Here is a 23,595-nt window from a genome sequence, read left to right on the forward strand (position 1 = left end):
TTTAGATTTGGAAACCGTTTTTCTTTTTATTCTGTAAACGGGGTTGTTCACTCAGACTGTACACAACAGGTCGTCTCTGAGTTGGACCCAATAAAACCAAAAGGAGCGTCCAGAGACCAGGGAAGCAAGGTGGGAACAGCGGAGGAGTCCAAGGTGGGTTTTATTTAGTCATTTTGTTCTGATACATCTCAAATCTGCTTCTTTTAACATTACATCTATTATTAACAAAAAAAAAAGTTTGATCTTCTGTTTGGTGGAGGGGGGGCACCCTGCTTCCTGTCAGTGGATCCAGAACATGTCAAGCAGTCGCTCTTCGTGAGTGAGTTTGTTTTTTTATTTTTATTTTTTAATTTTTTGCTGTTTGTTGTTGTACAAAAAGACAATAACTAAAAAAAAAAAAAAGAAGAGAGAAATTCAAAGACCACATTACAAGAACACTTGAATAACAACTGGGGAGTGAAATAAAAAAACGGTGTATTTATGCCAGAACAAGCCCCACAGGGTAACACTCATTAAATCAAGATGATAACTATTTGCCCCAAACAAACACGGGCACGTCTATCTGCCTTGTAGTTATATGTTATAAAGTACTGACTGAATTCATGCCAAGGCTCAAAAACACCTCCCTTCACTATAGCTGGCAATATATAGAAGTGCTGTGACCAGAGACGGACAGTTTAATACACTACACGTGTTATAATGACCACATTAGTCCATTTATCGTACTTTTTCTTCTAATAATACAATATACCAAATCAAAAGAAAAAGGCTAAATCTCTCACGACGAAGCTATACAGGTTATCATAGAAACTGATGACGAGACGCTCTACTGACACACAGGCACAGTGCACAAGCTTGCAGGCAGGAATGGAAAAAAAAGAAATCTCTGTCGTTTTTAAATAGTACAAAAGTGCTTTTGAGTCCTTGTTTAATTTTTTTTTTCGCTTCAAAAGCACGAGTCGACGCACGAAGCCGGAGCTTTGTTGTGTTCTAACGTGAGGAGGAGGAAGTGATCGCTGTCGAAGTCGTTTCCCCCCCGAAAACAAATAACGTGGCTTATATTTAGCTCAAGATCACAAGACATTCGCTCGGTTCAGGGCTCCTCAACCCTCAACTGAGAACCAGCACTTTTCGGTTTGTTTTTCTCTGAATGTTTGCGTTCGCTGAGCTGCCTCATTTAATCAAATGCATTTTATTAATGAATATTTGGAAGCAACGCTGTGGGAAGGCAGTGACAGACTGAATAAATTTGATCGTAAAATGGGCCAAACCGTCAACGTGTTGTGGGATTATGTTCCCCCTGCAGCCGGCTCTGGGTTAATCTTGCATTTTTATCACCGTAGCTAATATGGTTTTAATCCAAACGTTGAACTCGGGCCTATGTTTGATTGATGCCAGTGTTTCTGAGATGAAACATCCTGTATCACACAGAGTGAAACAATAAACCTTGTAAACAAAACAACTTTTACAACCACTTGCAGGTCAGACATGCAGAACAAGCAATTCATGAGACTAGCCCTCAAATTAAAAGTCAAACAAAAATAAAATGCAACAGTTTTACTTTTGAGCAGTAGAACATTAAAATAAGAAAAATAATTTCTATATATAAGTCTTTTTTTAAAGTTTTTTTTTACATTTCTCAATAATAATCAGATGCTTGTGTGTAATGACGATTTAAACTGTAAGCACAATAGAAAGTAGAGTCTAATTTCATATATTTACCAGGCAATCGTTAAAATAAGAGATTGTTCATCCTTCAATCCGGACTGGTTAAATAGAATAAGAATAAAAAAATAAAATAAATCTCTTATGAACTAAAGATGAGCTCCTCCGGTGTCGTAAACATTTCAGAAATAAAAGCACAGTCAAAGTGCACTCTAACCAATCGACATGTGTGTTTTTGAATATGTAGTTAAGGGCACTGGAAATCAAAACTCCTGCAGTGTTTCTTGCTCGTCGCCGCTGCTGCCGCACAAAATGTTTTGGAATCAGGCTGGGGTGTTCCCCCGGCCCATCATGCTTTGCTCTCGGTGGTTTTTGTCTGCATGACACTGTTGTGTTCTGCAGCGATCTCTGTCAGGGCGTTTGAAAATCCTGCCTCCTCCAGCTTGACTTTCTCGTCGGAAAAAAGCTTCCTGCAAATGGTTGGGGGGGGGGGAAGAGGAGAGATCAAAATTAGAAATCTGATCGTCTCCGGCAAGAAAAAACCAAATCCCAGCAAACAAACACAAGTTGAACCATTTACTCTCAATGACATCTTCACCCAATATGTAAGAAGACCCCGCGTTTAGACGTCTTCTTACATATTTCTTCACCACCTTTGACAACAGTTAGATAAAATTAAACAGATAATGACAAACTCACATAATCCATTTCTAGACTTACACAGTCCGTACGGATGAGTTTAGTTCTACCTCAGAGAGACTGTGATCAGACAGAATGTGTTTGTGTAGACGCCGCCTGCAGCTCAGAGCAGGAACAACCACGCCAGGCCTCCGTTGTCTTTAGCACAGCGACTGAGGATTTACTCAGAGGCGTCCAGTTACTGCCTGAGACTAAATGTTATTGTCATTAAAATGAGGTCCACATCAGACATGGACTCTGTGACATCGCTGGTCTCCAGGTGTTTGATTTATACTTTATTCAGATATGAGAGGACTGTTTAAAAGAGCCTCATTGCCTCTGGTGTATAAGAGTTTAAAACTGGATGAAGTTTTCAGTCAGTGACATTTACAACTTATCTTTCTGTTAAAGACTTAATGACACTTTGAACACTCGCCTCACTCTTCTGCCTGTTTTATAAAATTGACTCATTTAAATTCTATTTGTTCACATAATGTCAGTTTTTCTGGATATATACAGAATGTCATCCATGATGATGGCATGGATGAGAAACTGCATGTCTGGTTATTGTTGTTACCTTCAAGGAGGTGTTGTTTTGTTAGCAGGATCGAGCAAAAACCACTCAACCGACTTTATTACAATTTGGTGAGATGATGTTAGACGGGCCAAGATAGAAGCCATTTCATTTTGGGCTGGATCTGGATCTGGGGCGGATCCAGGAATGTTTTTCTCTGTCGTTATCACAGAAAAGAATCAGGCATTTTTACTGTGTACAATTTGAAGAAGCTTAATGGGATTGAAGGGGAGTGTTTGGCAGATGTATGAGCCTTTCTATTTCTAGGAGGCAGCTCTATGGAGCAGAGGACTGAGATATGTCAGGTTTTGAATACACAGAAAAACTGGTTGATAATATGAAAAGTACAGAATATCACCGGCTTTAGTGTTTCAGTGATACATTAGTTTTAAACAACTGGACTGGTTTACTTTGTCCCTGCTTGTCAGGGGCCTCGGCTGTTTCCTTACTGCTGATTAGGTGCAGTGTTTTCTGTTCTCACTCAGGTTAACCACTCCTCCATCATACGCACTTCCAGGGGATTCCTCCTGGAGCGCCGCCCTGCACTGTCCACTGGCGTTAGAATCCAGTGTTCCCCGGCTCTAGCTCAAGAAACCCTGACCGACTCAGGGGAGTAGAGACTGGGTGTAGGAAGAGGTCGAGCTTTTTACTTATTTTATGATTTGGCGTCACCCATTGTTCCTCACCTTGTTCAATGCTGGTTAGTATTGCTTATGTGGTTCTTTACTTGCACTAATAAAATAAAAGGCTACTTTGCCAGTTAACATCAGCGCTGTGTTGCTTCCCTTACACCTGGACGCACACTTGGTTGTAACACTGCTGCAGCCTCTACGTTAATCTGACATTACCCTGAACACGTGTGTCCTGTTTGAAGATTTACAGAAATCAAGCGTGGAAAACTATCTTACGATAAAGGTCTAACACTAATTTCTACTAATTAAAAAATGAGATCGTTCTCTAAAATCGTCATCACACGTTTGTAATGCGCAGCATGTCTGAAAGAGGCTTATCTGTACTTGTGGTGAATGTTGCAGAACGTCGAGACCCCACAATGAAGAACTGTCACACACGAGCATAAAGAAAGAAAACCATCATATCACTCCTCTATCCCAATGTCATTACCACAGTTTACCATTACAATATTTCATATTGTGTGGTCAATGGCAAGATGCGGTGGTGAATGAATGGGCATACAAATTACACACACACTCACACACACAGATAAACCTCTAGAGGGAGCCGTACTCATCGTTGACAGGAGCAGTCTTGGCCAGAGTCTCTGATGCGTCCAGAACTGGGCCAGAGGGGGGGAGGTCTGCGCCGTCTCCATTGGGCAGAGAGGGGGCAGAGGGCGGGCTCTCTAAGCTAATAAGGTCTGCGGGGGGGAGGAAGCGTCTCTCTGTCCCATTTGTCAGCTCTAAGTCTAAATCTGCACTAAATCTGGGCCCCACGTCGGGGGTTAGAAAGTCGTACATGTCTGATGGCGCTGTGTGGAGATCATTGGAGACCAGCCCCTGGGGACGAGGGGGGGCAGGAGTAGGAATGGTAGTAACGGGAAGAGGAGAGGGGACGTCTGCAACTAGAGGAGCAGATTCTTCAGCATTAAGAGCAGTGTGGGTCACTGAGGGAGAGCTGGTAGCAGCATCTTTGGCAGTGGGTGTGTTGCTGTCAACAGTTTGGTCGGAGGGGTTGTTGGTGTCGGAGGCAGTAAGGCTACGCCCACTGGAATCTGGGGCAGTGGCGTTTGAATCGGTGTCTGGTTTTGGAGGGGCAGTGTTTGCTCGAGCGGAGGCAGTTTGCGCTGGTATCTCGAAGGCTAAGGCTACAGGGTCTTGTTTCGTCAGGGGCTTGGCAACCGGTGGGCTCGGAGCCTTTTTCTTGGTGTCGGGAGCGGGAGAGGATGCCGGGGAGGACGTGGCGAGTGGAGATACAGGGGGGCTACCTTTAGCATTCAGTGCGGCAAGTTTGGGAGAGTGTCTACGTTTCGGTGGTATTGGTGTCCCAGATTTTTGAGGTTTAGGTGTTTCAGGGGTACAAGGAGGGGTGGTTATTTTCTCCTGTTCTTCCGGGGCGTAACTTCCTCTTTGTTCTACTAACGGGGCCATTTTAGCCTCAATGGCAGCCGTGAAGAGTATAGGGGCCAGCGGGGTCACATTTGACTCTGGAGTCGGGGCCGGGGCCCTGATGGGGGTGGGTGAGGGGTCGTTGGCCGGGGTAGACAGGCTAAAAGTGAGGGTAGTGGACTCGCTAGAGGGGCTGTCCTGAGCAGGGTCAATTGTTGCAGTGGCTGTGTCAGAGTTGGTGGCTACGGACGAGAGGGTTTCCAGTGCCAGAGCAGCAGTGAAAGCCGCCAGCCTGAGAGAGCAGGGAGAGAACAGAGACACACAGACTAGACACCAGGGTGACTGTGACAGAGGAAGGGTGGCTCGGACAAGAGCATGCAGAGGGATTAGTTGGCTTTAGAAAAAGAAAATCACACAAAGACAAAAAGAACTGAAAAAAAACCAGCAAGTATTTAAGCCTAGTGAGGAAAAGAAAGAAAAGAAAAAGAAGGCGTCATGCTGTGAGTGGACATTAAAGGATACATCCCATACACACACCAACACGGAGTACACCGACTGGGACGACTAATTTAGTAAAAAGGCACCAGTCCTGCACTCCTGCTGAACTACAGCACCACGCAGAACCACCTCGGAGGGTTAAACAGTACCAGTGATAATCTCATACTGTGTAATCTCATTTTTTCCAGACTGCTGATATGACAGATGGCTGCTGAGGTTGTCAAATGGCTTCATGAGGTGACCACACTAAAGAGGACTAAAGCCTCTCTGTGTCTTTAACTGGTATTGCTTCAACCTTGGTAATAATGAGACAGAAAATCTCCAGCGGCTGGAGAGAGGAACACAAAGTGCAGTACTTCCCTCTGAGTGGGAATAAAAAACAGAAAAGCAACAGCGGTAGTTCAGTGGACTCCACTCAAGAATGACCTCCAGGTTTCAGAGAATTTCAAGGGACAAATGTCGTCCTGTTGAACAACGTGATTATTCTTTGAAGTGGAGTGCAATGTACGACAGCTAAAAAAGACTTGAGCAGTAAAAAGGCGGTGTGCTGTGAGTCAGCTCCTACTTACTCTGGCTCTGTGAGAGGTGTCATTTCATTGGGTTCTGTGGGTCCTGCTGCGTTGTGATTGGCTGTGTACTCGTCCTCTGTTCTGACTTCCACTATTGGCTCTTTGGACTCATCTTTCCTGTAAAACAGTGAATGTACAATATGATATTGTCTCTTAGCACAACCTGAAGACCAGATTATTGTGGTGAATACTGTCGATGAAAGAAATGCAGCTAAGAGGCTGAGCAGACTGTTATGACTGAGTCACAATGTGTATATGTGTGATTTATGGTGTTGTTCTCCCTCCCTGCCTCAGGGTGGTGCTGTTCACTCTGTTCTGTGTTTTGCCTGTGTCTGTGTTTTCACAATGAATGTGATGGACAAATTTAATTAATTTCGAAATCACTTTTTTTCAATCAAGGAAGATTTCCCATCTACTGCTACTGTTGTATATTGTCTGAAGGAGGTAAAAAACGGAGTTAGGTGAGATCTTGTGCAGATTTATCTCTAAATGAAGTCACTGTATATTTTGCATTAATACCTGGCAGAGATCTAACAATGCTGGGTAGAAATCCACAGGATTTGTGTAACTCAGATGGCTCAAGCCTCTTACGTTTGAGATGAACTTTGGAATATATATGTTTGGAATAGAAAATATGCCATAAGCTATATTAGGAAAGAATGAACAAAGTCAGGCTTGAGTGTTTAAAGGAACACATACTGTTTTAATACAGACTAGAAAAGTCCTTTAACAGTTCAACGCTCCTATGTTCATCAGCTTGCCTCTAACTCTGTCTGTGGACTGTTTGGAGGTGGACAGGGATTCTAGGTGCGTGAGTGTGTTTATTCAAGCTTTTTGCTGAAAGGAGTTCCTGCTGCAGCTGGAAACGAATTGATCATCCACAACAAGTTAACAGAAAAGTTGTGGGTTGTTAAAACACAACCATCACCAGAGAGATGTGAAAGATCTTTGTAGAGCTCGAGGGAAACGCAGAGTCAGGTGATAATTGTCAGTGTTTGTCAAGTGATACAGATATTGATGAGAGCAACTTTAAAAAATATCTATTTCACCAGATTGAGAAAATAAAATGTACATATGAAGATTTACAGTATATCTGGGCCGAGATGTTACTCTGACTGAGGGTCAGTGTTGAAACGACTGAACCCCTTGTACTCTAATTGTCTCTAATACTCACACGAACGCTGCCTTGCCCTCCTCCAGGTTGTGTCCTTTGGTCCCGGTGCCAGATTTGCCGCAGAGGCACATGATGAGGCCACATTTGTTGACAAAGTAGCAGGTGACGTCCACCGCCAGCAGCAGCAGCAGAAACACCACAACAAGGATCCCTGCCCAGATCATGATGCCCATGGAGAGCGCTGCCTCCTCACCCATATCTGCCAGACGGAGGAGACGTGAGGGAGGGAGAGCACAGAGCTGCAGCGTGACACTTTTGTACAAACAGCCAGGAACAACTCAATGATGTGCTGCTCTGCTACTGTAACCACAAATGCTCCCAGAAAACAGAAACCACTCACCTGCTGTGAGCACTGATACAATCTAGTTGTCTCTGTGTGTATTAGGTTGCAGTGTGTTTGTCTTCACTCGTGTTTCATTATTTATATGTCTTTGTTGTAAATATGAAGCATGTTGAGGAATGTATATGCAATCGGGTTAGTGAGGCTGTCCTTAAAGAAAACATTTCAAAAATAAATATTCAACACATTTATTTGGTATTAGAAAGAAGAGCAAACCAACGCTTACACTGAGTTGCTAGTTACAGACACATGCAGGACAAAATAAACGTACAAAAAGCTGTAATGCATCATCACGGTTTGTGTAAAGTCATGTTTAATTCTAGCAGAAGACTGACTCTCTAAAATATCTTCTGTTTACACATAAATTCAACTCTGACAGCAACAATTTACAGGTAAACAAGGTCTGCTAATGAATCCACAGCTGAGTAAAGCACCTTCCAGTTATAAAGGTGTAAAAACTGGTATTTTTCAAATATTTGATACATGCGTGTGAAACATCTGGATGTTTGTCTTAGTAATCAGCACAAAAATAAGTTCCCTTGTGATAATTCTGTGCACAGCTTATCTGTGGCATCATTACAAATAGTTTAGGTTAGCTGTCTCTGTTCAAAAAAATGTAAACGTTAATCTTTAAACATTTACAGAACATATGCAAAGTTTTGTGATTAATTTAGGAATATAATACAGTGTTTATGTAAACGTACAGGTCCAGCACTCAGCCTTTGCTCTGTTCTAAGTGCTATTGTTACAATAACTTCATTTCAATTCCACTATTATTCATCACTGTAAACTGGCACTCGTCTCTGTTGTCTAGGGCTGATGACGGGCTAATGCTGAGCAGAGTGAGTCTGTGGGAGGCGCAGGTTTCCCACTGCCTTTGGTTAAGCACGTCTGTCTGGTCTGTTCTCAAGCTACACAGGACCAAGTCTGTCGTTGACAAAGTCTGTTTTAAGGAGTGAATGCATCCAGAGAGACAGCCAGGCCAGAGGAAAGGCGAGCTCTCCTTTACTCTGTGAACTCCCCCGCAAAAACTAAGAGAGCAGAAGTACAGAGATGAGGGACAAGATGAGTGATACCAAAGAGCATGTCACAGATGAGCAGCCCTGAGTGGCTGAAGGGGTTGAAGACAGCACAAACCCCCCGAAAACACCAAAATGCACACAGGTCGAGACGAAAATGTTCACGTGATCCACCACAGCAATGTCCAGGGCCAGGCAAAAGAGCAGGACCATTGAGAGAGAGAGAGAAAGGGAAAGAATAAAGGACGAGTACAGGGGGAGGGAATGAAAGAGAACAGAGGAACAAAAAGAGAAGGGTGGGGAAAACAGAGGAAGAGAGAAAGTGAAAATGTGTCAGGTCTGAAAACCAACCAAAAAAATAAATAAAAGTTATATCAAGGGGAGAAAAAGAAACAGCCACAGACCAAAGCGAAAGCACAGCACGGGGGGCTACATGTTGACTCGATGGTGCCTCAGAGGTGAGTGAGTGAAAATGCTTTGGATTGGAAAATGAATTAGAAAAGAAGTGAGAGGAAAACGTAATGGTGTGCCGTGATGTTTCAGGAAAGCACTCGGCAGCATCTAGCATCTAAAGCGAATCTAACAGGCTGGCATTTTTCGACGGTTGGTTAAAAAGGAACAAACTGCTACTGCTACCTCGAGGTTCGAGTTAATCTGAGGTTATCACGGGTCAATTCAAAGGATGCATCTGTAAAGGGACAAACTACCCAGTCTATCTGCTATTTGAACAGTTAACAAAGGAGAGCGACTGTCCCAGTTCTGTGAGCGCAAACTCAAGCTCATTTAGCGAGAGCTGTCAAAACTTTAAAGTGAGAAATTTGAGCCAGAAAATCAGATTTGGCCATCAGCTGTCCAGGAAATCATTTTTTTTCCCTTGTAGATTTATTTAGTTGTCATTCACCTTTCAGAGATAGAGTTAAAAATAGAACTTGGTGCTCGGGCTTGGAGCTTTGAGTTTGGCTCCTCAGTTTTCTGGCTGTTTAGTTCCAGTTTAGTGTGGGTGACTTGAGGGAGGGTACCTGGGATGGCTTCTGGCTGCGTGGACGTCCTGAAGGACATGCTCGCTGGCTGGGACTTGCCCTTCTGATTCTCTGCCACCACATACACATTGTACTCTGTGTCCCACTCCAGGCTGCTGAGAACCACGTACTCGCTGCCGCTGGGTAGTCGGATCTCTGGTTTCCACTCTGACGCTTGTATCTGAGGACAGAGACAGATATTTAGTAAGTACATTTATGTCTGAAAAATGTAAAACGTTTCTTGAACCATGAAGAAAATTTTTGCTTGAAAACTGATTTTGTCTGATTCATTTTCTGTTGATAAAATAATCAATTAAACAATTTGTTTCCGCTCTAAGTGCATTAACATGAAGGCTTGAACATGAAATAATTAGACGACAAGTTAAACAATTAAAGTTTTCAAACATTAGGAAGCGTCACAGTAAAATGAATGCTAATAAATGAGTGCTTGAGCAATCGTAAATAAAAGTTAGGAAAATTTACTTAACATACTCAAAATAATTTATCAGAAAACTCAAAGATATTTAGTTTACTATCATAAACTAGCAAAATGTCATATTTAACAGTATTTGAGAGATTTGGGGCATTTTAGCTTAAAATCATTTAAACGATTGATATGATTAAAAGTGTTGTTGCCTTAAATGATATATAGACTCACTGTCAGCTATCCTAACCATAAACATACTCACTGGTTTGTAGCGGATGAGATAATGTAAGATGGGTGAGCCGCCGTCGTCTTGCTTGATCCAGCTGACTCTGAGCGAGTTACCTTTAGGTTGAACAGCCCCCTCAAGCTTAGGAGGGTTGGGATTCCCTACAACACATGAGCAGCACAGAGGTCACTGAGATGCTGGTGTAGAGATCTAGACGTCTTGTTTGCTAAGAAGCAGCAAAATGCAGTTATGTCAGTCCACCTTTATTTATTACAGAATGAAAAAGTGACAGGAAACGTTAGAAGTTTGAAGAAAGTTTGAAACTGGCTTCTCTTCTTGTCCTTCTTTAATCACTCACATCAAGATGGTTTGTCTGAACTCAGACCATCTGCCAAATGACTCACAGTCACATGTTTATCTGACTCAGTCCGAGTTGCTGAGTAACATTCAACTGGCACAAAATGTACCGACGTTCCACCAAACATGAGTGAGCAGCTGAGCACAGACACTCAGAACGAGGGCCTCTGATCTTATTCCACTCAGCTTTAGAGATTCACGGTGACTGAGCTTTTACTGTACTGACTCCCAGGTTCTGGAAAACCTGATTAACTCACCAGTCCCTGTTAGTGGATATAGCCTGGAGTGATGGTATTGACACTACGATTAAATATGACAAACAACATGGAAGATGTACAGTGTATGGTAGGAGCACTGAGCAGGAGACCGGGAGCTGTTGGGAACCAGGACACTGCAGAAAGGAGCCATATTTTGAGGGAAGATAGGACGACACAGATTATGATTCTCATGTGATTAAAGCAAAAATGTATATTACAAACTTGATTTATAGTAAGGCGACCAAAAGGAGGAGAGGAAACATCCCTCAGGTAGCGTGCTATCAGTACTGTCCAAGTGACGCTGATATTAAACACTCCTGACTGTTATGTATTACTGCGACGACAGCTCTGGCTCCCGCTCATTTATCCTGCTGAGGCAAATGTCTAAATGACTTGATTAATATGACTGAGGTAGACACGTATTAACATGATTGAGTAGAAGCAATTAATGTGTTGTTTAATTTGCAGGGTATTCTCCGGTTACAGTTAGGAATCTTCTCTCAAAAAATCTGCAATGTCAGGTTACCTTCTGGAGCGGGGGGGGGGGATCATCAGCACCATGCAAGGCAAACAACAGTCACATGAAATGCACATGTGAGCGGTCGAAAGAAGAAGACAAACATAGAAGACAACAGATGACAGAACTTAGATACAGGTAGAGGACAAATAACACAACAACTGAGCAGAGAAACTCATCTGGTTGGGTTTTCAATGTGAAAAGGGTAATGGACTTCGAACAGCTTTATCCTCTTATCTTTATCGACTCTGTAATTTGCAAGGCAGCAGTTTATTAAATGCTGATCTAATCCTGATGTAAACATTCCCAAACTACGGCTCGTAAACTGCATATCTGCCAATAATTCATGATACTGACTTTAAAGGAGACATATTCTGCTTTTTCAGTGTTTCTTTCCTCTAATGTCCTTTTCTAGATTTTTTTGTTGTGTATGTACAAGTTAAAAAGCCCAAAGTCTGCAGTACAGAGAGCTCCCCTCCCCCACAGAGAGCACTGCTCCTGAAAGTCCTGAAACGCCTCCTCATTAGTCCGGCTCATACTTCCCCATCATTGTGATGTCACATAACCTCACATGACATCACGATGCATAACGCACGCCTCAATGCTAGTCTGACATGCCAGACATGCATGCCCCTGAACAATCAGAGCAGACTGGGCTTTATCAGGGGGGGGGGGTGTTAAAGAGGGAGGGGCTAAAACCAGGAGGCTGAAAAGAGGAGCTGCAGCAATGGACATTTTGAGGAAAGAGATGAGTTTTCTGAACATCAGAGCGTGTAACCTTTTCAAGTATTAACCCAAATGAATATTATGAACCTGAATGTGAGCATGATGTGTCTCCTTCAATCGAGATGATCTCATAGGTTGCAGATCAAAAATTACACCAATATTCATATTTGTATTACTCAGCTGTCAACTCGTGTGATGTGGGTGAAATACAATCTAAAGACAGAGGAGTCGAGGATGATCAGGCCAAACAAGGTCACAGTTTCTAGGAGGATATTGTTCTATGCTTAGAAATGATTATAAATGCAGCTAACCAGTCAGGGTGCCGGGGATATCCTGTACTGAAAAGAAACAGCTACAGCAGTAAAAAAACTAATCGTCTATTTTTCTCACTACAGAACAAACCTGTGTCTTCAGTGAAAAAACGAAAAGTGCCGTCTAGGGACATAAAAGAGAAGATATCAGGCAATTAGAATCAGCCGTCTACATAAACATCTACCTGGATCTCTGTAATAACACTTCACTGAAGAGTTTACCAAGACTGGCTCCTGGCAGACACACAGGGGAGGAAACAAAGCATGTTTTTTAATGACTGCCACATTTATGTTGGAAATGAGGCACAGTAGCCTGTTTTAAGACACCGCTTCAAAGGTGGTAGAAAGTGAAGCATCTTTTTTCTTAAATTATGTTTCCTGGAAATATTCCAGCTAATTTATTCTGGGTACTCTAATTAGTCTTTAACACAGACATCAAACACTTTGTTCAGTGTAAGAAATTACTATTCTAAAACCAAAAAACATAAAAGATTTACTTTTTGTCTTCGTCCTGGACTTTTACTCCTTAAACAAGCAATTTTAATTGAATAGACACTGACTTTTGCTCTTTGTCATGGGTTTAAATTGTATGTGAGCAATGTGCATGAAGAGATAGACAAACAACAGAGACAGAGGTGGGACATGTGGATACAAAGCACAGTTGAACTGGGTAAGATAATGTTCTGCAAACACATGAATCCAAAGGTTTATTTGTCTTATTTATTACTGATGAACTGAATTTTAAAACATCTAACACATGAAAGATTTAAATCAAACCGAGAGCTGAACAAAAAGAGATGAATCACTTTTGTAAGTGTGATCTGATTGATACATCTGACAGATTATGGTAAATTAATGAAAAAGGGGGTGATTAAAATGTTTTAAAAATGGAAACATGTGGAGATGGGCAGCACACGGACAGAATCAAAAGATGTTAAAATAAAAATGGAATCAATTATAAGTCACGAGGCACATTCACTGGGATTCCAACAGGAGGCAGCAGATTCTCCTATAAAGACACGTAACCAACCAACAGAGGGCGCTACAAGCTAAATAATGAGTTGAAGACTCACCACAAGGCTGCTATTCAGAGAACTATGCAATAAGTCACATTCATATTGAAATTCATGATTTGCAAACACATAACGAGCCTAATAACGTGCTGTAAAACTGTGGATTTCTAAATATTGTGTGATTAGATCCAAGTGTTAATTTAATCAAGAGGCTGTTAAACCACTTGAACATGATGATATATATGTTTCATGAGTTCTGGGATTTCAAGGGCACTTCATGAAAAACAGCCAAACAGAGCAGGACAGACTTCAAACTGAAAAGTCTCTTTTCTTTTGTGACACCCACAGTGTCAGTGCTGACCTGTGTGTTGCTGAGAAACTCTCTTCTTCAATGAGTTTCTAGATCAGCAATGGGACAGACGAGCAGCTCTCCTTCCAGGACAGAGAGGAGGGAGCTCAGGTAATTGTGTTAGTGGAGACAGAGGTTAAAGAAAGTCACTTACGGACAGGCTCCGTCTTGAAGAACTCTGCCGGGCTGCTTTCACCTTCACCCTTTCCGTTGATGGCAGACAACTTCATTTCGTAGTTGCCCTCTGGTTTCAGGTCGGTGATGGTCACCTCACTGATGGCGCCTGTTGCAACATATCAGAGGCAGAGCGATCCATGCTGAGAACACCTTGATCATTTTCATCAGCAGTAAAACAAACACATCCACTGTTCCTACAAAATATGCATAATTACATCACAATTAAACAGGGATTAGCTCAACTCCTCAACCCTAATACTATTCCATATATAAAAATATATTTAAAAAAGGGGTAAATCTATTTAGAGATGATTTTGATTGCAAAATCATAAAAATCCTTTTATGCAAACAGCTCAGACTTTTAGGACCAGTGTGAATGTAAAGTACAACAGATATTAAGTGATATCAGAATTACTTTCCCATTATTAAAGATAAGGTGAAATACCATGTTATCTCTCAACTACAGGCAGAGACAGACCGTATCTATCGTCTTTTTTGTAATTTCATTAACAAATGTTAATATCTGTATCATTGATAAAGAACTTTAACACAGAGACAAGACTAAATATGCAGACTGTCAAAACATTTTTCTTAGAAAACTGATTTTGAAGGTCAATGGAAGTCGCGTTAAATGAACGTTAACATAATTAAGACATAACCATAATGTATTTTTAATATTTTAACTTATTCAAGACTATTATGAATGAATAAATTCTCCTACAAAGGCAGCTGCACAACACACAAGTTACACAGTTTCCTCTCACCTGGCAAAATCCACCCTTATACCAGTAATCTGCTGCAGTGCAAGTGCACCTGGCTTTTAAAGCAAATGCATGTCAAACCCTAAACCCACCCATGATTGATTAAGAGACGAAGTACAACCCATTTGAACCATGTAACTGGCGCAGAGACCAATTTTTCACCATTAAACTGGAAAAGGTGGATTTGGACACACTCTAAATGCACCCGGGCGATGTGCTTGGATTGTTAAAATACACCTCTTCATCTTTTCCCAAAAAGCAAAACCCATTTTTGTTACATCTCACGTTCTCACCATCTTCAACCACGTAGACCTCCTGAGCCCAGCTGCCCCTGCCCTGCGTCCTCCACTCCGCTTTGTACTTCAGGACAGGGACGCCTCCAGTGGAATCGGGCTCCGCAAACTGGATCTGTGCTGAGGTGGAGAAGGGTCTCACCTCGCTGATGAACGGAGCCGACGGCACCTCTGGTAAAGAAGGAGGAAATGCTGTGTGATTACAACAAAACCTGTAAGATTGCAGCGCACCAACACTGTCAGACTCCATTGTTCCATTACACTTTGAGAGTGAGCTCACAACTCCTAATGGCTCCAAATTACATAGGAAATTGGCTCCATCTTCTTTGTAAGGAATCTATGACTTTTGACAGTGAAGAGACGTTTCTCTTGCACTGAAAAGCTGCACACTCGTGTCATCATTTTAGAAAAAAATAAAGGTAGAGAAAAACATTCAAATTCAAACTGATTCAAGGGACAGCTGATCCGACGTCAGTCTGAAATGATGCACAAAGAAAATCAGTGAAAATTAGCAGCTTTTTGAAAGAAAACAGAATCAAATTACAAACAGCTGGTGCTGGAGGAAAAAAAATGAATTAGAAATCAGGCTGAAAATGAGACTTGTGATTATTAATCATCACTTAATTTTAGATTTGTGTAAAAAATATGTGATTCGTGTTGAACAGGATTATCTGACTATTTAGTTATTAGGAAAAAAACATATTTATCAAGTTTATTGAACTGAACAACCTTAAGTTGGTTCAACCACTACAGCAAAATACAACTATATCCATATATAAGTGCTGGTGGCTGAACTCACACACTCTGGTTAGAGCACAGTTGTGTACTGAATGAGAAGGTTGACTGTAATTACCTCAGTTATCCGTATCCTGCTCTAAGTGCAGCATGTGGTGTTTTCAATTCATTCACTTGACCCTGTGGGTTAAGAGTTGCATTGACTCCCTGCTCTCTGCTCCATTTGTCTAATGTGCTGGTTAGAATACAGTCTATGGCATCAGCTGGTGGTGATCTGGTGTTTAAGTGAAATGCCGTAACTTTGATTAACTGTTTTCCATGAGTAAGAGGAGACGGCATCAATGTTGATCCACACAGGAGATTCAATTACACAGAGCATTTTTTTTTTTTTAAATGATTCATTTCTTAAAAAGGCTGCTCTTCAAATCTCATTTCTCGCACGCTAGTCTTTTCTGGTGATTCTGCAGCAGCATCATAACAGTTACACTGGACCTAGTTGTGCAGTAAAAGGCTGGAGGAGATCTGGTCAAATTTAGTGAAGAGAAAAGAACATTACAGCAGAAAAACAGGTTGACATCTGAACAGATAGAAAAAAGGGAATGTGTCCTGCAGATAGAAAATCACTGGTGAGAAGAACACAAACCTGAGGAGACACCTTGAGATGCAACACACAGAAACCGAGGTAACCTGTCGTAAAGATGTTAAATAAACGTTTCTTTACTTTTAAGCCATATTTAGCTAAAAGCAGAGGTTTAATTTAATCTAATCTTATATGAACTTCTCACTATAACATTGACACTGCTACATTGCATTCAGATGTCTCACTTTAACTCAAGAGTCCAGTCAGCTTTGTTTATTTTGGTGTACTAAACAACCATACTGACACATTATAGGTCTTGGCTTGTTTTAATGGGTCTCTGACTGTTTACTGCAACCTCTCTATTATTAGAATTCACAGTTAAAAATGTAGAGGGATGTTTTGGAATAAAGTCTGTTAGGTGACTACCTTTGTGTGAAAAGAGGTTTTATTCAACTGAACTTGTATTCCCTGAATTAAAAGGTGAGGCTGGCTGAATATGACTAAAACTGTCATGGGCTTTTCTTTTCTTTTTTTTTTATCTCAGGACTAAGATTAAATCTAAAAATAGCTGACAGAGTTAATACTAGTGCACAAGAAAATACTGTATAATGATTCTGAGCCCTGTATGAACTAAAAGGCTTAGATCTGGTGTGTTTTTAAGCAGCCACAGAGAAGTAACGTTAAATTATGTGAAATTGGTTTGATTGGCTTTTTATCTAAATGTATCAACCATAGAAACAAACTGATCCATGTAATCTCACACTGTGCTGGGTGTTTTGAAATTTGGGTGAAAAATCTGCTCTTTAAGCTTTGGCCAGAAAAACAAGAAATTGATTTATCCCAAATAACCAGGATTTTAAACAATTTTTGACAATGCACATCCTGCAGACAAATTGTTCCTATTAGCAATCCCTTTACATCACAGTAAATATACTTCAACATTTGACCATGACCTGAAAAACAAGGCACAAACTTGTAAAACGCAGTAACATCACTGACCGGCCTGAATGAGCAGGAACTCCTTGGACTCTGTGCCCATCTCATTAGAGGCGGAGCAGTTATAGCTCCCAAAGTCATTTTCAGACTCTGGGGTTATCTGGAGGAGGAAAATGGAGAAAAAAGAAGCAAATAAATGAAGGGCAGTGGACCAAAACAGATGAACCGAACCTGTGTGTCGATCGCTCTGAAGGTGACCTTTTTATTTGTCCATTAGCGTAGCCTATTTTTGTTGCTGTGAGCTTCCCCAGCGCTGAATTATTCATCTGATTTTTTAACACAATGGAGCCGAAAGAAAACCCTTCACTTCAAGCCTATGTTCATTAAATCTTGATGACACAAGGGTTGTGTGTGGGGGTACGCAATGAAGGACCCTACGAGTATGTGTGTAGATTTATTTTCACAAAGAGTAAATCATGGCCGGACATATGGATTTGTACCTGCAGGAAGCTGACTGATGGAGTCCTGAAGATCTTAATGTTGGTGGTGTTCGAGTTGGGCAGCTGCAGTCGGTCTCTCAGCCAAACAATAGACGCATCACTGGGATGAGCTTTGACCTCACAGCTGATATTCACTGCATTCCCCTCCCAGGTATACACTGCCACTTCACCATGTATTTTAGGGGCATCTAGGAAACAAAGAAAATACACTTGATACCAACTTTCTGACAAAACTGTTTTTTTATTTTGGGGTTTTAACAGTACCTGGAAATAGTGCTACGTGAATAAAAGAGAATTTAAGAGCTTTATATGATCAGCAAATGGTTATTTTGTAGATGTAACATCTTATTTTCTTATTTTCTTAGACACTTCTATTGAGGATGAAGGAAATACTTACAGCGGACCTCCAGGTATGCCGACTGACCATCCTCTCCAATGGCACTGGTTGCTGTGCAGAGGTACGAGCCGGCATCCGTATACTTCACGTACTTCAGAGTGAGGGAGGACACACGAGCGTCACTCCTCACCACCACATTCCCATCCAGACTCTAAATGAGAAAAGAAATGGGTTTTGTTTAGGAAAACAAACCATTCGCATCAGTTATTTCCAACAGCCATATTGCACATTTACATCAACGGAGCCCATTTGAGCAGAGAGAGATGTGCGACCTGAGAAATAAGCGGGACTTTAATGAGCAGAACAGACATTACATTAATGAAATGGGCACATTCTGCTCTGTAAAGACGTGGAAACATAAGGACACAGTTGACAGTACAGGGGAGCTTATCAATAATTCATGACAGGAGGCACTAGAAACCATTGAGAGCTTTTCACACGAGGGCTTACCAACTTGTGAAATATGTTGATGCATGCCACTAGACGGAGCATTAGCCTCACACACTAACACTTCTATAGTGTCAGACACTTATGACCTAGTGTCATTGCACACATTTTTTGTAAAATAACATTCTAAGTGGATTCCTTGTGGTGTGTATTTTTTGTTTTTCTATTAGCTTGCATCTCTCTGAACCCACATTGAGCATGTGTCCCACTTTCAGTGTTGAAGGACACATGCCAGGTTAGATAGCGTTTGAAACCTGGTGAATAACAACTGACAGCTGGCTAATGAGATGAGTAAATGACCTTCCTGCTCTCAAGATACCTGGTTTCATTAACTTGATAGGCACAGCTACAACATCCAACCATTAAGTAGCTTCCCAGCCAAGGTCGACAGCTCCGTGTTGTTGTGACTGTTGTTGTCGTGTGACACTAAACTGTGGAGGTATCAAGTTCCAGATAGTATTATCCTAGTGCTGGAAATGTTTCTTTTAAAGATTAAATCTAGTCGATTGAAATGTTTTCTTATACAGACTGTAAACATTCGTTTCCCCTCATAAAAGACTTGTGTGAACTTCAACCCAACTGTTTGTTTATGCTGCCAATGACACAGACAATCTCAACTGTCATTTAGATAAAAACAGTACATCAAGGTCTCAGTAATTCTTCAACAGATTAAATTTAATTTATGGATTTGGGACATGCAAGTGTTTCAATACAGTAAGCTTTTGTGTTTTTGTGAATGGTTCCTTGAACACGATGCCACAGAACTGAATATCTCAGTCTCCCTTTTGGTTGCATTCATGGCTTTGATCCAAGCTACAGGAGAAACAATGGCACGGATGCTTTTACACATATTGAATTAGGGCCCGGTCTGGGCGGCCATGTTAGAGAAACCCTCGTTGGTTTGTATTCAAATTCAATAGACAAAGCATGTCTGGGCCATTCATTATGCATAGCGGGTAGCAGGACCAGGGAGACACTTACATAACACACTAACCTTTTATTCTGACCCCTGTGCAGAAAATGTTCCCTCTCAACTCCTGACTCCTGCATCTGTGCAACATGCCACACTGTGCGACCACTGTGTCATTGTTAGTCACCTCAACATTGATTCTTTTTTATTTTGTGCTCGTACGTTCTGAGAGAAATCAAAGTGTCACCAGTTTCTCAGGGGCTGCAGCCACGTACTCCTTATATGAGGCCTGTAATGAATATCATTATCCACCAGAGGAAAATGATGTGTTCTCTGCAATTTAATGTTGGGAGTCATTAATGTTTCATAACTATAGTTTTCAGAGTTAATGCATAATGCACCGCGGTGGCTTTCTTTATGAAACCTTTTCTTGGTCATAATTTTTGGTTTTACTACCTATAACGAATAGGTGTAAAACCACTTTCCACGTCTATTTGAAAACCTGGAATAAAACACCAGGAGGACAGGGGAAGAACGAAAAAAAGACTTTCAGGCATAAGCTCCTCCAATAAATCAAACCACAGTGACACCTGAGCTTTCAAACAGCTTCACCAGCAGAGGAGACAGAGACACAGCTGGAACAGGAGCACGTACAGAGGGAACATACCTCCCCTTCTGTAGCTCGTCACAAGACCTCATGCTCCTGAAGATTATTACTATACCCAATCCATTAATGTTGACCAGAACACTCACAACCAAAGCTACAAATGGGCTGCATGTGTGCTGTCGAGATGTAATTTGTGAAACAGCTTAATAAAATACAGTTCTTAAAAATAAAAAGGACAGCATAATGCATTTTTAAACTATCAGTGTTCCAGGATTAGGGAAAATTGGTGCTTGCTTTGGATTATTTTTATCCTTCTTAAAAAACGAGAAACTTAAGTAACTAGGATGCACTGGTTTGAGCTTTTTGGAGCTTCGTATTCTTTGTACATTCACCTGATCTCGAATCTAATTGATGTGAAAACAATGAATGAAAGAAAATATAGCATTCTCAATATTTTTACAGAAATGAGCAGAAGGAAAAGACCAATTTAGATTAAGTGCTATGCTTCCTGCAATTTGAAAGTAAAATAGAAAGGCTATTTGTGGAACCAAATGGTCCAAAAATACATATTCATATCATGTCAAGTGGTACAAATGTATAAATAACAATAAAACGTTGATGGCATACTTTGTGAGAGCACAAATTTCTGTTTATCTGAAAGCCAGAAAAGGAATCTGTAACAGCTCTGTCCTCTAGTACAGTGCAATTGCCACAAACATTAGGCAAGAAGTGGTTTTTCTCACCAATTTTCTCACATATGTAAAACACATTTTGTGTGAGTGAAGAAAATGGGAGAAAGGTTTATGTGTTTATGTCTTTTGCCAATTTTTTACTTTCTTTCAGGAAAAGTGCCTGGCTCTGATAATCTGGGCTGCTGCACAAAGGCATCTTTCATTTTCTTTTATATACATATTCAGTCGTCTTTGGTCCAACAATCGATCAAAAATATGATCAAGAATTGGCAGTCTGGACATGTAGGGGGGGGAAATGGAGATCTGGAAAGTGTTTCAACTAAAAAACAGATTTCAGAGTCGTGTTTTGAATCTATAGAATATTTTTTTTTAAATTCTGATTGTCCTTTAATGACTTGTGTTCTCACAGGCTTGGTTAAATATCTGTGGAAAAAACCCGACACCGTCTGAAATGCGCTTCTGCATTTTAAGTTTATATAGAAAACAAACAAGTAAAACAAACAGACAGATTTGCTCTGGCCTGTTTGGCTTCTGCATTGCTCTCAGGGTTTATTCTCTCCCTGACCCTTCTTTGATCAAGAAATTTGATCTGCATCCATCCAGAATTGAATTAGACTCCCCTGACATGAAAGATGGATGGGTGTAGGGAAAAAGTCATGCATTTAGAATACCTTGTGATGCTCAGGCCGAGTCCATGATGCCTGCGGAGGACAGAGACAGAACAACAAACACAAGGCAAAAGCAATTCTTAGAAAGTAATCCTTATCCAGGTAAAGCTGGGATGCTGCACATTGCATGCAAGTATTAAGTGTCCAAAGTTTATTTCCTGTGCTTTCACAGAACCTGAGCTGAATGTCTGATTTCGCTAAAGGTCCACAGATATAATAACAGCTATGCTTTGGATTTGCCTTCTGGAGAAACCTATTATGTGACAAAAGTTTTGAAGATAATTTTATGGTGTGTGTTTTTTTATTAGTACTACAGACTCGAACAAACGCTGCTTTCTAAAAGCCTAAAAGGCATTTACGATAGCGCAAATGCTGACAGATAAGAAGGTTATTGGTTTATCAGAGGAGGCGACTCCATTACACGGCAACAACAGAGATATGTTGGCCTGTTTTGTAAAAGTCGTGCAGCAATTATCGACTCACAATCTATTCGTGAGGCTTGAAGCAATAACGAGAAGATAAGTACCAAACTGCCAATAGCAGATAATTTACTCTCAGACTGTTGTCTTTATTTGGGCATATAAAAAATGTCACTGAAACAACACTTGCCAGGTTTCTAGATATGAAATGTTTTTCAATGGAGCAGCTCTTCTTGAAATTAATCTTTGCGTCCAGGTGATATACTGTATGTTGTAGAGTAATTTAACAAGTCACATATCCTGCTTTGAATGTTAAGCATAGACTGAATGTAAAGATAGATGACATGTCTCCACTTGTCCCGAGAAAAGAAGCCGATCGGAGGGAATGAGCCGCGGTGTTGTGATCCGCCAACACACATGCTCGACCAATCGTGAGTCAGTCTCAGCTGTCAATCGTGGTGTTTCACCCCGTTTTGTATAACTAAATAAAACCACACTTAAACATACTTGAACATACATCAGTGTGATAGGAACTACCTAAAATGACAGTGACCATTTCTTGAGAACATTTTCTCTGGTCCATGTCCCATCCACTAACATGGAAGAGGCAGGGTTTATGACCTATACTGCAGCTGGCCACCAGGGAGCGATTGGAGAGGGGTCATGGTGTCCATCTTTATGTACAGTGTATGATATTAACACTATTTGTGCTACAGCTTTATTTTTAGTTATTGAGACTGACTCAGGACATAAAATCACATACAGTCTCTCTCACTCTACTGAATAAAGACAAATAGTCTGCTGAATATAGCATCACTTGATATCATGACAGATCAAATCAAACCGCTGAATTACAGATATTTGCACTGTACTAGACAACATGCTATGTCAAGTTAAATCACAGTGACACTGAAGAGCCCAACTCCACAAGACAAAAAGCTATTTGGAAAGCATGCTCTATAGATTTTATGATGCTGACGAGAAAATGTTAAGCATGACAATGAGATGTGATGGCCCACATAGCGAAAAAGTACTGAGGCGTAACAAGCAAAATGATAAACAGCTATTTCATCAGGTGCAACAGCAAGAAAATGTCAAGAAAGCAATCTGCTGGAATAATTGAAGGGCAAAACATCAAGCCCCAGTATTATCCTCTCATAATCAATACTGGGGGCTTATAAATAACACAAAACCCATGGTGTGTTTGAATTCAAGTGGTTAATATCACTGACAAACGATCACTGACAAACGATCACCGATGCGGGAGGTGAGAAAAAAACTTGGTAACCTCTTCATATCGAAGTATGAGTCGAATTTCACTATGTCCTCAGGAGCACTGTTAGTCCTCTACTGTCACAGCAAAACACACTGCTGTGCACCGTGCATCATTACAAACAGCAGTTGGCTGCATATCACCACCGTGCTGAGAAAGAGTGGTAGCCCAATTAAAACAGGCAGCCTAATGGTGTGTAACATCGCCACCCTCATCCACACACTCGTCTGCAGCGAGCGAGCTGACAACCGTCGCCGTCCGATCGATGACAGGTGTTTGTTTAAGACAAAAGGACATCGAACAGCAGCAGATGCGAGCGAGCAAGAGAAGACACCGCGACATAATCAGCTCCTCGAGCAAACGTGCACAGCAACATGGTGACGGTTCCCTTGGGATCTTTCCCAGCCCATTGTTATTT

The 23,595-nt window shown here is 41.2% G+C and overlaps 1 protein-coding gene across 16 annotated transcripts in view; it reads right to left on the minus strand.

Moving 5' to 3' along the window:
- Window positions 1-23,595, minus strand: part of ncam1b (neural cell adhesion molecule 1b) — a 71,166-nt gene continuing 47,571 nt past the window's right edge. For 2 of the 16 annotated variants that reach the window (XM_035153588.2, XM_035153586.2), the window contains 14 exons: window positions 21,489-21,518; window positions 18,162-18,312; window positions 17,765-17,952; window positions 17,328-17,424; window positions 15,014-15,184; window positions 13,937-14,065; window positions 12,512-12,544; window positions 11,393-11,395; window positions 10,289-10,413; window positions 9,600-9,780; window positions 7,222-7,420; window positions 6,048-6,164; window positions 4,163-5,272; window positions 1-2,135 (listed from right to left, as the gene is read on the minus strand). In XM_035153588.2, coding sequence (XP_035009479.1) covers window positions 2,015-2,135; window positions 4,163-5,272; window positions 6,048-6,164; window positions 7,222-7,420; window positions 9,600-9,780; window positions 10,289-10,413; window positions 11,393-11,395; window positions 12,512-12,544; window positions 13,937-14,065; window positions 15,014-15,184; window positions 17,328-17,424; window positions 17,765-17,952; window positions 18,162-18,312; window positions 21,489-21,518 — 2,655 coding nt within the window. In that variant the 3' untranslated portion in view covers window positions 1-2,014. Of the gene's footprint in view, window positions 2,136-4,130; window positions 5,273-6,047; window positions 6,165-7,221; window positions 7,421-7,735; window positions 8,673-9,599; window positions 9,781-10,288; window positions 10,414-11,392; window positions 11,396-12,511; window positions 12,545-13,936; window positions 14,066-15,013; window positions 15,185-17,327; window positions 17,425-17,764; window positions 17,953-18,161; window positions 18,313-21,488; window positions 21,519-23,595 lie in introns of those variants that run through there. The other 14 variants (XM_035153593.2, XM_035153590.2, XM_035153594.2 and 11 more) reach the window with 12 other exon arrangements.

The sequence above is a fragment of the Hippoglossus stenolepis genome, chromosome 4, assembly GCF_022539355.2.
Source record: "Hippoglossus stenolepis isolate QCI-W04-F060 chromosome 4, HSTE1.2, whole genome shotgun sequence".
NCBI classification, from domain to species: Eukaryota; Metazoa; Chordata; class Actinopteri; order Pleuronectiformes; family Pleuronectidae; genus Hippoglossus; species Hippoglossus stenolepis.